General features: G+C 44.2%; 1 protein-coding gene across 1 annotated transcript; it reads left to right on the top strand.

Annotated features, from left to right (window-relative positions):
* The first annotated feature begins 6,292 nt into the window (after positions 1-6,292).
* Positions 6,293-6,654, top strand: LOC123064632 (non-specific lipid-transfer protein 4.3-like). The gene has a single exon (XM_044488073.1). It carries the CDS (start codon positions 6,293-6,295, stop codon positions 6,638-6,640), a length of 348 nt encoding a protein of 115 aa, XP_044344008.1. The 3' UTR covers positions 6,641-6,654.
* The last annotated feature ends 6,541 nt before the right edge of the window (positions 6,655-13,195 follow it).

Here is a 13,195-nt window from a genome sequence, read left to right as displayed (position 1 = left end):
GTAGGGCCCAAAATTGGAATACTCTTGGTTGTGATAGTACGTACAATATACTTCATGTTTGTTATAAATTGATCGGAGAGTATGAATTTGTAATTATGGATCCAATCACAGTAATAAACCGGCGTTCTGACAGGGTACGATATAAGAAAGCTGAGTGGACTACTGCACTAAATACTTGCACAAATAGAAAGTTAATATCTACTTTTCGCTACAGGTGGACCATGGGAATAATAGAATTTTCTCCTTATTTACAGGAGGTGCACGGATGGATATATTCTCTCCATGCTAATTTGAGTCAGGTGTTTGAATTTTTCCAAAAATATACTATACATGAAATATATTTATATATAAGCTTTTATACTGAAGTTTGACCTTTTTCTTCTCAACATAGCTCGATCCATAATGGCTTAAGTAACCGTGGGATGATCAATTTTCTTTTTCTATGTTGTGTCCTCATACACATGAACAAAAACGACAATCATGGGTAACTTTTCAGGGGAAAAAAGATGATGCTTATTTAGTTTATGAAAAACAGTTTTGACGATGACTGTCCCCACGATGACGGTTGGTAAAGCCTTTAACTACAATATGTTGATTTTGTGTTTTTGAATTGACAGAATTGCAAGATCAGTTCAGGAAAGAAATAATGTGATGTGACCAAAATAAGCAAACATAACTTGCGGCAATAAACAATCTATTTTCATTTCATGATTGAGAGATTTATTCACTGCCTGCATTGCAACTATAAATTGCACGGATTTTTCTTATTGTTTCAGGCATTTTAGATTGAATATTAAAAACTTTAATCAGACACTATTTGAATATTACAAAATTGATGTCATTGTTAGTCTATGTTATCAATTACTTTTGCAGTTTTAGTAAATTTTAGTGATAGCCTTCAGCTTGGAGTACATGGACTAAATGCTTATGGTATAAAAAATAACAAGAAAGTTATGTTGTGTCACATTGAAAGTGGATAGTTGATCGTCAGCTGCTTGCCAATATCGCACAACCACATAATTGCAGTCTTTTTCCATCAAAAACTGTACTCCCTCCGACCCATAATAAGTGTCGCATCTTTGAGCTAAGGTTTAACTAACCTTAATTTAAAGCTGCGACACTTGTTTTGGATCAGAGGCAGTAGAATTTTCCAAATCAGTTTGGTATCCGAATTTAGATAACTATCCAACTTCGGTAGGAAATATGAACTCCATATGTTTATTGAAGTTCAAATATATATATCTAATTTTTGTAAAAATGTGGCCAAAAATGTGTATCTCAGAAATTATCTCAGTGCTAAAAGTTCTAAAATTTTAGAATTTTCCGAATACAGATTGGTATGTAAGTTTCAAAATCATTTTAGCTTTGGCAGAAAATATGAACATATATTTTGATTCAAGTACAAATAGAAATATGTAAATTTACTAAAAAAACTGGTCTAACATATTTTTCCCGAGAAGGCCTCGGTGCAAAAAGTTACGGCGGGGCACGACAAGATGTTGTGTTTCTATTCTCTTCATAGGCACCGCGCCATTGTCTTGCAAAATATATGATTTATCATTTGGTCCTTCTTATTACCATCGCATCTCCATGACATAGGTGGTTCTCGCGCCATGGAAAAAGGTGAGCTTTATAGGATAAGGGCGTCGCTGTCAAAAACTGTTTCACGGGTCTCCGTTGCACAAATTTGGGGTGTCGTAGATATTGCTAAGAGCAACTCTAGCAGACCCCGCATCCCGCCGGCCCGCAAAACGCGTTTGCAGTTCGTGCAAAACAGCTTTTACGGGTCGGCTCGGGCTGGCAGAGATGCATACCTGCTCTTTGCGCTGCTGCATCCCGCATATCATCAGCCCACAAATATCAAATACAACATAATTCAACAATCGAAAACAAACTGAATTATTCCAATCAAACATAATACAATAATCATCCGCATTACAAATAATTATTCAAATAACTGTAGCAAATTTAAATAGTGCAATACAAAATTTGTCATGAATACAAATACAAATGAATACAAAAATAAGTCACTGCCCAGCCATTTGCCAATGGTGCTCAATGAGATCTTCCTGAAGTTGAAAATGGGTGTCTGCATTTTCAATCTCCTTGTATGTCTGAAGAAAAGCTCTAATGCCGTTTGGGTCTCTTACTAGTTTGACACGGCTACCCACATTGTCGTAAAAGAATTCTAAGTTCAATCCTCTCTCATCTTCAAGAATCATATTGTGCAGGATAACACAACATGTCATTATGTTCCTCAAGGTTTTCTTATCCCAAAAACGAGCAGGACCACGGACAATGTCAAACCTAGATTGCAAAACACCGAATGCTCTTTCAATGTCTTTTCGGGCTGCCTCTTGCACCCTTGCAAATTCACATTGTTTTTTTGTTTTGGGTTCTTTGATGCTCTCGACAAATGTGCACCAAGGAGGGTATATACCATCTGCAAGATAGTACCCCTTTGTGTATTCATGCCCATTGATAGTGTAGTTGCAAGCAGGAGCATCATCACTAGCAAGCCTAGCAAAGAAATGAGACCGTTGCAACACATTGATATCATTGAGAGTGCCCGGCATACCAAAAAAGAAATGCCAAATCCACAAATCCTCGGATGCTACGGCCTCTAGCACAATTGTTGCATCACGAGACTTGGCACAATACATTCCTTGCCAAGCCTTGGGGCAATTTTTTCAATTCCAATGCATACAATCAATACTACCCAGCATGTCAGGCCAACCTCTCCACTCATTTGATGCCATCAATTTCTTTGTGTCATCTTCATTGGTGCCCGAAGATACTCAGGAGCGAAGACACGGATGATCACTTTCGCAAATCTACGCACAGACTCAATTGTGCTATCTTCACCAATGCGAAGGTACTCATCGGCATAGTCAGCCGGAACGCCATATGCAATCACCCGCATAGCTGCACAGATTTTTTGATATGCACTAAATCCCTTTAAGCCCACAGCATTTCTTCTTTGAGTAAAATACCGGCAATTTGCCTCGCAAGCTTCAACAATTTTCACAAAGAGAGATCGGCATATTCGGTACCTCCTCCGGAAGAGGTGTGGAGGATATGTAGGATTCTCCGCGAAATAGTCTTGCATCAACATCTCGTTCCCAAGATGGCGATTCCGAGGAATGCACAAACGACCGACAGTCGATCCTCGCCTCCTCTTCCGGTGCTCGTCTTCATGCTCCTTCACGGCTAGCGCCATGACTAATGTTTGCTGCGGGAAGTTTGCAAGCATGCTGTCAACATCCGAGTCGTCTGAATCGGACAAATCGGATAGCAAGAACTTCTCACACGGGGTCAACTCCATCTGCACGCACACCGGCGCGTCAATCTACTACACAGCTTGCAAAAATCACAAAAAAGGGACTAACCGGTGGCGGGTGATCACGGGCGGCGAAGAGGGGGTGCGCTCGGCGGTGGTCGATCCCCGACGGCGGCGGCAACGACGGGGGGCGGCTCTTCTCGCCGGATCCAGAGGTGTGGGGCGGCCCCGGGGCGCGATTCCGCCCGCAGATATGGCCGAAATCGCCGGCGGTGGGCGGGCGGAAGCAAAGGGCGGGCGGCGGCGGAAGGAGGGGGAAAGCGCACGGGCTGAAATGTCCCTCCCGCCAACTACTACTCTCCGATGCAGGGCACCGCAGCCGCGAGGGGGAAAACCGCGTTTTCCCGGGTTGGGACGGAGAATTTCCGCGCCCCCTAAATTTTTTTGCGGGCCGGGGCGGGATGCGGGGTCTTATCGGGCAGGCTTTCCGGCCCGTGCCCGCATTTTGGCGGTTATTTTGCGGGTCGGGGTGGATGCAGGGTCTGCTAAAGTTGCTCTAAGTTCCCCATGGCTCCTACTCTTACGCTTTGAATCTGTAGGAAGATGCATCTTGGTACTCCTATCTCGTTTCAAAATCACGTGCTGGTATGTTGAAGAATAGAAAGTCAATGTAAGTTGGTTTTTTAACTTTGCCCAAAGAAGTTGGGTTTTAATTCCTTGTAGCAGTACAAGGTAGGAGGTGTGTGTGAAATGAGAGAGCGGAGAAGTTTAATGACCTGCGCGGCAGAGGTGGCCGTTGGATCCATTTAATAGGCCAGCTCTATTATACACATCTACAACATCGTGGCCCATTGATTTGGTCCATGCTTGCACAATGCTCTGCCGACGATTTGAGGAGCTCGATGTGCCGACCAAAACAACGTGGGTGTGTCTAGAGACGGAGGGAAAACTTCCAGAGCTGATATCATTGTAAATTTAGTTACCACTCTCTCTGTTCATGGATAAGTGTACATACAAAGTTAAAGTCCATTGAAAAGATAGAAGTACTCCAACCTCATTCCTAGTAGCGCCACTTGTGGATCAAAATACCATAGATGGGAGCGGTGCAACGCACCCATGTTCCGCTATAGGATCCGGATGCGCCAAAGCCACTTGCATAATAAAGTTGATATTTTATAACACAGAAGCGGAATACCGGTGCACCGTGCCGTACATAATACATGGTAGATTTACCCAAAAGACATGTCTTCATGTAAACCAAATTAATCATTAAAATGCAGCTCTGGATTTTGCATCAATAAAGGTGATTGAACGGTGGCCCTGCATGACCACAAGCACCGTCAGATTGGTATAGTTCACTGGTCGAGCTAACCAAATTAATGCACTCAACCACTCCACAGTCGGTCATTGTGAGAGTACATGTCGTCATTCATCCGCGCTGCACACGGTAATAAACCACACTCCACTGCTTGGTCGATCAATGGACCCAACCCAACATCCAACCGTCTCCCCAATGTTTTAATACCGAAAAAGGCTTTCGCCCCGCTTTATAGATAAAGCAATGACCAACAACATCCAGGTACAGACGCAGACCACCACAACACAGACACACCCAAGGCGGGATACATAGGCGCTGAGCGCAGCAACACGACCCCTAGCACTACTCGAGCACCCGGGACTCCACCAGTGAACACGCCACCACGAAGAGATGCAGCCGCATACGACGAACCGTGGACTCCAAGACGGTGCCTTCAGGAAGGGTACAACACGGGAGCGTCGCCACCGCCTGATCCGAGGATCAAGGTTTCCCCCTGAGCCACACGACAGACAATGAGAGCCGCGACGACGCCTTCAAGAAGGGAACGAGCTACGCCGCCGCCGGTCTGTCCGAAGAAAGAGCAGGTTTTCACCCCGGCCAATACTCACTACCATCGAACGCCGCACCCCGACAACCACGCCGCCCACACGGCCATGACCACCGGGCAACACCAAGCGACGGGCTCTGCCCGTGAGCACCGCGCAACCACCACCAGGGCCGCCGCCCTGGAATCCAAGACCTAGGAACCACCACAACCGACACCCGCCGCTACCTCAACGGAAGAGACGATCGGATCCCAGGGCACACAAGTCCATCGATTCGTCCTACAACACCGGGCGCGAGACTAGCTTGGTCCTGCTGCCGGGCGCGAGACGAGCTCGGTCCTGCTGCCGGGCACGAGACGGACTCGGTCCTGCTGCCGGGCGCGAGACAAGGAGGTCCTGCTGCCGAGCGCGAGACAAGGAGGTCCTGCTGCCGGGTGCGAGACAAGCACAGTCCTGCTGCCCGAGCACGGGACTAGCGATGGGTCGCAGCAGGGAGAGGGCCATCCCACCGACGAAGATTGCACCCGGACATCGAGAAGAGGGGTCGAAGCTCTTCACAGGCCGCTCACCAACGGGCCGACGCCGAAGAAGTCCGGCGGCCGCCGTGAGACGATCCCGACCACCGCCATGAGCCACCACCACGCTGTGGTAGCCCACATCCCCACCGAGCACAGCCCGCGGCACCTGCCATCCCGGATCGTCCGGGGGCCGGCAGGTCCACCACCACCAGGGAGCGCTGCAGCAGGGGAAACCACCGGAGTAGGACACCACCTGGGGGAAGCCAGGGCCCAGAGCACCTGAGCCGCAGCCGCGGCGGATCTGGGCCGAGCCCACACGCCGCCGCCGCCGGGATCGGGGCACGCCCCCAGCCTGACCCAGCCACCCGCGCCGCCACCAGCAAGCCACGCCCCCGTCACGGGCCGCCATTGCTGCGCCGCCGCGCCCTGGGCCAGCGTCGCGCCGCCGCACAACAAGGATGGCCCGCGCTATCCAGCGCCGCGCGGTGGAGGAAGAGGCCCCGCCGCCACCCGATCTGGCCGGGCTTTGCCCGCCAGCACGCTGGGGCGGCGGCGAGGGGAGGGAGAAACGAGGAGGGGGCCGCGCCGCCGCGCAGAGCTCAACACCACTACTGCTGCAAACTCGATAGGGATGGCTCGCGGTGCAGCTACTCAACTCGTGCTGGTCGCCATGGTGGCCGCTATGCTCCTCATAGCCAACGATGCGGCCATCTCCTGCGGTCAGGTCAGCCCGGCCTTGAGCCCGTGCATCTCCTATGCCCGTGGCAACGGCGCTAACCCGCCTGCGGCCTGCTGCAGTGGCATCAGGAGTCTGGCCGGCGCAGCCCGGAGCACCACTGACAAGCAAGCGGCGTGCAAGTGCATCAAGAGCGCTGCCGGTGGGCTCAACGCTGGCAAGGCCGCCGGCATCCCCTCCAAGTGCGGCGTCAGCGTCCCCTATGCCATCAGCGCCACCGTCGACTGCTCTAAGATTCGCTGATCAACCACTGTCCACTGCCCACCATGGCTGCCGCCTATAGCGCCATCCATCGCCGCTGAGTATGCTGAGGTCACGAATACATATGAATAAAGGCTCCGATCTGATCTTCATGTGAGGGAGAAAGGCGTGCGTACGCTGAGCTAGCTCTGCATGGCCAGGCACTATTGTACTACTACTATGGTTGTTTTTACTTTCACTCCCTTTGTGTAGAACCGAGATTTTATTGTATGTTTTACCATGTACACTTCCAGTATATTGTTTATACTTATAATCATTTCTCCTGATATTTTATTCCACATAACAACCGTGAGATACGACAGAAATAAAGTGAATGCAGAGGATCTCTTACGGGTTTAAATTTTAAGAGATGTGATGAGCATTATATTTGAGTCATACTGGTAGTAAAACTGCTATTTATTAGCCATTTGTCAGCAGACACTGGTAAGGTAACTGGGCATTGCAACTGGAAAAATTGTAGAAGTAATATATGATAGACAAGTAATTTATGTCGATCATGTCCCTCACCTTTGGTTTTTTCCGACGAAGACTGAATTTAATGACTCAAAATGAAGCATTGAGATAATACAAACACAATGAGCTCCACAGATAGAATGAACACAGCCAAGATGAAGGCACACACACACACACACACACGCACGCACGCGCGCGCGCGCACACACACACACACAAATTTGCTGGCCAATAAAGAAGTCATAAAAGACCCAAGTTATGCCGAAGCGAGCAAAAAATGAAAGTGCAAAGCATTCAAGTCCACTATCGACAAACTACAATAATGACCATATTCTTACCAACCCCAAAGCGTGCCATTGATAGTAGTAGGAGTAGTAGAGGTGGTGATGGTAGTGGTGGTGATAATGATAGTGGTTGTAGTAGTGGTAGCGTCTCCCCCTCAGAAAATATGGATCTACCCGATCCATAAAGAAAACAACCACCACTTTTAGGACATTTTTACAATTCTCTTTCACTTGCATTTTCTTTCGTGAAGGCTCGCTCTCGTTTTTCTTACATCCTTCCCTTTTTTCTTGAGAAATGTATCTGTGGCTACTGTTGTTTTGCCAGTCTGTCTGTCCTCAGTAATGAACTCTCGCTAACCGCACCCTATAGGGATCATCGAATCGATAGCAATAAGCCCTGTTTCAAGAGGTTCGTATAAAGAACGCCTGGAAATTATAGATGAACATGTGTGTGTTTTGAGTTGCTTGATCCACGGGATCACTTTGTAAAGAAAGCACGTGATATGATGTATAAATAAGAAAACACAACGTGTGGGTAGCAACAAGTTATTTCATGTCGTACTTGAGAGGTTTATTCACCTCCTATAGTACTACTATCAGTTACACGTTTTTTTTATTTCATGTCATTTTTTACTGAAAATTTAAAAAGGAATATATGGCATTGTATATATATGTCGCATCTATGTTATCACTTATTTTTGTTGTTTCAGTTAATCTTACAAACTATCTATATTATCAACCATTTGTTGTTTTATGGTAATCACACACTAATTACTCCATGCTCCACAAGGCCCATCCGCAGTTAGCCCCAACGTTTCCCTATCTCTCCCCAATTATCTCCCCCCCCCTCTTTGAGTTCCCATGGCTCTCTTTATCTTCTAGCAGTATATGGCAGAAAATCTCCTTCATCACCCCAATTAATTCCCCTACCAACTGATTTTCCATGACTTTCTTTATCTTCTACGACAGATTATCTCCATCTTCTACACCAAACAAATGCATCCTGGAGATGTGAAACTTCAGGTTGTGTGCCATGGAGAAGGTGGTCATCAAGTAACCTAAAGAACCCGCACAGAATGGCCAACGACATCTTCATCTACAGGTACACCGAGTCCTTGCATAGTCAGAGCCGGAACGCCATGAACTTGAACGGAAACGCATTGCATAACGTCCGGTTGTCGCTGATCCACCGCTTGCAGGAAGATAGCAGTGTCGGATCCCCAATTGTACTCGATCCGCCCCCGTGGAGAAGGGCACGTAATTCACCATGCGCCGACACGCATTTTGGTGTCGTTCGGGAGCACCTTCCCTTCGATGGTGCTGATGACGCCCATGAGCCGGTAACTAATCCCTTACCTTAATACCTAATTATATCTATCAAAATTACCACACGGGGCTGTTAATATTTCTTCATGGACCTGTGTGTCGGCTCATACAGGTGGAGTTCCTTATGTATCTCCCACTCGCATGCCAGTTGATTCATGTCAGGTTGTTCCTACATGGTTTGCCGATTGTTTTTTGACACACATATTCGAATGAGTATCCGTATTATTTGCTATCCCAACGATGCATGGTCACTGTTTGTTCTTCTGTATTGTTATCAAATTGTCTTATCTAATTTAATACTCATGCTTCTTTGTAGGGAGGTGCTAGATGACTCCACACATGCTTTGAAGCCCTGGATTGAAACCAGGAGCGTAAATGCGTATTTAGTTTCCTCTGCTCCGTAAAAAAAATGTGTTTTCTCTATTATGCATTTGATTTCTCAGGTAGTGTTATTTCCACTCAACTTTTTTAAATTTGGTTGATTGTGCTCTGGCAGATTGTCTTAATGCTTCCTGCTATAAACTTCTGTAATACCTACTTGGTATACTACATACAACTTACGTAGTAAAATGCAGAAGATTGATTTACAACAGGAGTCACCAGACAATACATAGTAAGTATTTCAAAATGACAATTTGTATATAATGTTTTATGTCATCTCCAATTTAGAATCTCTGTACTTAATGTGTATATATACATTGGTATGTATGTAAATTATATCAGATTAATTATGCCGTACCACTATATTTAATAAAAGTATCACATAATGCACATTTCACTATCTTAAGATCATATATCTACTATGCAAACATAGGAATCCAATTTATGTATTATCATATATGCGTAGGACTAAGAGTTCTCGCAGCAACACGCGGGGCATCATCTAGTTCTTTATCATTTCGTCTGCCTTAAGATCATATATCTACTATGCAAACATTGGAATCCAATTTATGTATTATCATAATGCACATTTCTCATATTATCTCACTGCGTGAGAGAGAGAGGAGTACGTACGTCCAAGCAGCTCTGCATGACCGGCCACACTGTTGTATCGATGTTTGGTTGTTCCTCCACTCCCCGAGTTTGTTGTACTATGTACCATGTGTACTTTTGATATATGGATTGTATACACAGCTGATCAGCTCTACTTGCGTGTGCATGTTATTCAGCACTTTTGATATATGCAAGACTGGCAAAGCATTCCATTCCAGTTTGTTGCTCCAAGCAAGACGTAGGAATGAACCCAACAATTTACTAGGAATGGAACTATGGCATTTCACTCATTTTGGTTCCTCAACAAAACACACCCTAAAACTGTTTCAGAACACGCAGAATTCTAGTGAATGCAACCACCAACAAAAACTTCTACTGGCTTAATTATAAGAAATCCGAATATACTTAGAAATGCTTAAATCACCATCATCCAATACACTGCAATATACTTCTAGACAGATTAAGGTAAATTTCAAACAGTGTACATGAAAGATCATCCAGCGAGATGTCAAGTAATTAGACACTGGTTGTTAGCTTGTAGGGCCCAAAATTGGAATACTCTTGGTTGTGATAGTACGTACAATATACTTCATGTTTGTTATAAATTGATCGGAGAGTATGAATTTGTAATTATGGATCCAATCACAGTAATAAACCGGCGTTCTGATAGGGTACGACATAAGAAAGCTGAGTGGACTACTGCACTAAATACTTGCACAAATAGAAAGTTAATATCTACTTTTCGCTACAGGTGGACCATGGGAATAATAGAATTTTCTCCTTATTTACAGGAGGTGCACGGATGGATATATTCTCTCCATGCTAATTTGAGCCAGGTGTTTGAATTTTTCCAAAAATATACTATACATGAAATATATTTATATATAAGCTTTTATACTGAAGTTTGACCTTTTTCTTCTCAACATAGCTCGATCCGTAATGGCTTAAGTAACCGTGGGATGATCAATTTTCTTTTTCTATGTTGTGTCCTCATACACATGAACAAAAACGACAATCATGGGTAACTTTTCAGGGAAAAAAAGATGATGCTTATTTAGTTTATGAAAAACAGTTTTGACGATGACTTTCCCCACGATGACGGTTGGTAAAGCCTTTAACTACAATATGTTGATTTTGTGTTTTTGAATTGACAGAATTGCAAGATCAGTTCAGGAAAGAAATAATGTGATGTGACCAAAATAAGCAAACATAACTTGCGGCAATAAACAATTTATTTTCATTTCCTGATTGAGAGATTTATTCACTGCCTGCATTGCAACTTTAAATTGCACGGATTTTTCTTATTGTTTCAGGCATTTTAGATTGAATCTTAAAAACTTTTAATCAGACACTATTTTAATATTACAAAATTGATGTCATTGTTAGTCTATGTTATCAATTACTTTTGCAGTTTTAGTAAATTTTAGTGATAGCCTTCAGCTTGGAGTACATGGACTAAATGCTTATGGTATAAAAAATAACAAGAAAGCTATGTTGTGTCACATTGAAAGTGGATAGTTGATCGTCAGCTGCTTGCCAATATCGCACAACCACATAATTTCAGTCTTTTTCCATCAAAAACTGTACTCCCTCCGACCCATAATAAGTGTCGCATCTTTGAGCTAAGGTTTAACTAACCTTAATTTAAAGCTGCGACACTTGTTTTGGATCAGAGGCAGTAGAATTTTCCAAGTCAGTTTGGTATCCGACTTTAGATAACTATCCAACTTCGGTAGGAAATATGAACTCCATATGTTTATTGAAGTTCAAATATATATATCTAATTTTATTCAAGTGATTTTTGTAAAAATGTGGCCAAAAATGTGTATCTCAGAAATTATCTCAGTGCTAAAAGTTCTAAAATTTTAGAATTTTCCGAATACAGATTGGTATGTAAGTTTCAAAATCATTTTAGCTTTGGCAGAAAATATGAACATATATTTTGATTCAAGTACAAATAGAAATATGTAAATTTACTAAAAAAACTGGTCTAACATATTTTTCCGAGAAGGCCTCGGTGCAAAAAGTTACGGCGGGGCACGACAAGATGTTGTGTTTCTATTCTCTTCATAGGCACCGCGCCATTGTCTTGCAAAATATATGATTTATCATTTGGTTCTTCTTATTACCATCGCATCTCCATGACATAGGTGGTTCTCACGCCATGGAAAAAGGTGAGCTTTATAGGATAAGGGCGTCGCTGTCAAAAACTGTTTCATGGGTCTCCGTTGCACAAATTTGGGGTGTCGTAGATATTGCTAAGAGCAACTCTAGCAGACCCCGCATCCCGCCGGCCCGCAAAACGCGTTTGCAGTTCGTGCAAAATAGCTTTTACGGGTCGGCTCGGGCTGGCAGAGATGCAGAGACCTGCTCTTTGCGCTGCTGCATCCCGCATATCATCAGCCCACAAATATCAAATACAACATAATTCAACAATCGAAAACAAACTGAATTATTCCAATCAAACATAATACAATAATCATCCGCATTACAAATAATTATTCAAATAATTGTAGCAAATTTAAATAGTGCAATACAAATTTTGTCATGAATATAAATACAAATGAATACAAAAATAAGTCACTGCCCAGCCATTTGCCAATGGTGCTCAATGAGATCTTCCTGAAGTTGAAAATGGGTGTCTGCATTTTCAATCTCCTTGTATGTCTGAAGAAAAGCTCTAATGCCGTTTGGGTCTCTTACTAGTTTGACACGGCTACCCACATTGTCGTAAAAGAATTCTAAGTTCAATCCTCTCTCATCTTCAAGAATCATATTGTGCAGGATAACACAACATGTCATTATGTTCCTCAAGGTTTTCTTATCCCAAAAACGAGCAGGACCACGGACAATGTCAAACCTAGATTGCAAAACACCGAATGCTCTTTCAATGTCTTTTCGGGCTGCCTCTTGCACCCTTGCAAATTCACATTGTTTTTTTGTTTTGGGTTCTTTGATGCTCTCGACAAATGTGCACCAAGGAGGGTATATACCATCTGCAAGATAGTACCGCTTTGTGTATTCATTCCCATTGATAGTGTAGTTGCAAGCAGGAGCATCATCACTAGCAAGCCTAGCAAAGAAATGAGACCGTTGCAACACATTGATATCATTGAGAGTGCCCGGCATACCAAAAAAGAAATGCCAAATCCACAAATCCTCGGATGCTACGGCCTCTAGCACAATTGTTGCATCACGAAACTTGGCACAATACATTCCTTGCCAAGCCTTGGGGCAATTTTTTCAATTCCAATGCATACAATCAATACTGCCCAGCATGTCAGGCCAACCTCTCCACTCATTTGATGCCATCAATTTTTTTGTGTCATCTTCATTGGTGCCCGAAGATACTCAGGAGCGAAGACACGGATGATCACTTTCGCAAATCTACGCACAGACTCAATTGTGCTATCTTCACCAATGCGAAGGTACTCATCGGCATAGTCAGCCGGAACGCCATATGCAATCACCCGCATAGCTG

Source organism: Triticum aestivum, chromosome 3B (assembly GCF_018294505.1).
Source record: "Triticum aestivum cultivar Chinese Spring chromosome 3B, IWGSC CS RefSeq v2.1, whole genome shotgun sequence".
NCBI classification, from domain to species: domain Eukaryota; kingdom Viridiplantae; phylum Streptophyta; class Magnoliopsida; order Poales; family Poaceae; genus Triticum; species Triticum aestivum.
This window is presented reverse-complemented; position numbering and strand designations above follow the sequence as displayed.

Coding starts and splice junctions, on each gene's coding strand:
- LOC123064632 (XM_044488073.1), top strand. CDS start 6,293: ATGGCTCGCGGTGCAGCTACTCAACTCGTGCTGGTCGCCATGGTGGCC.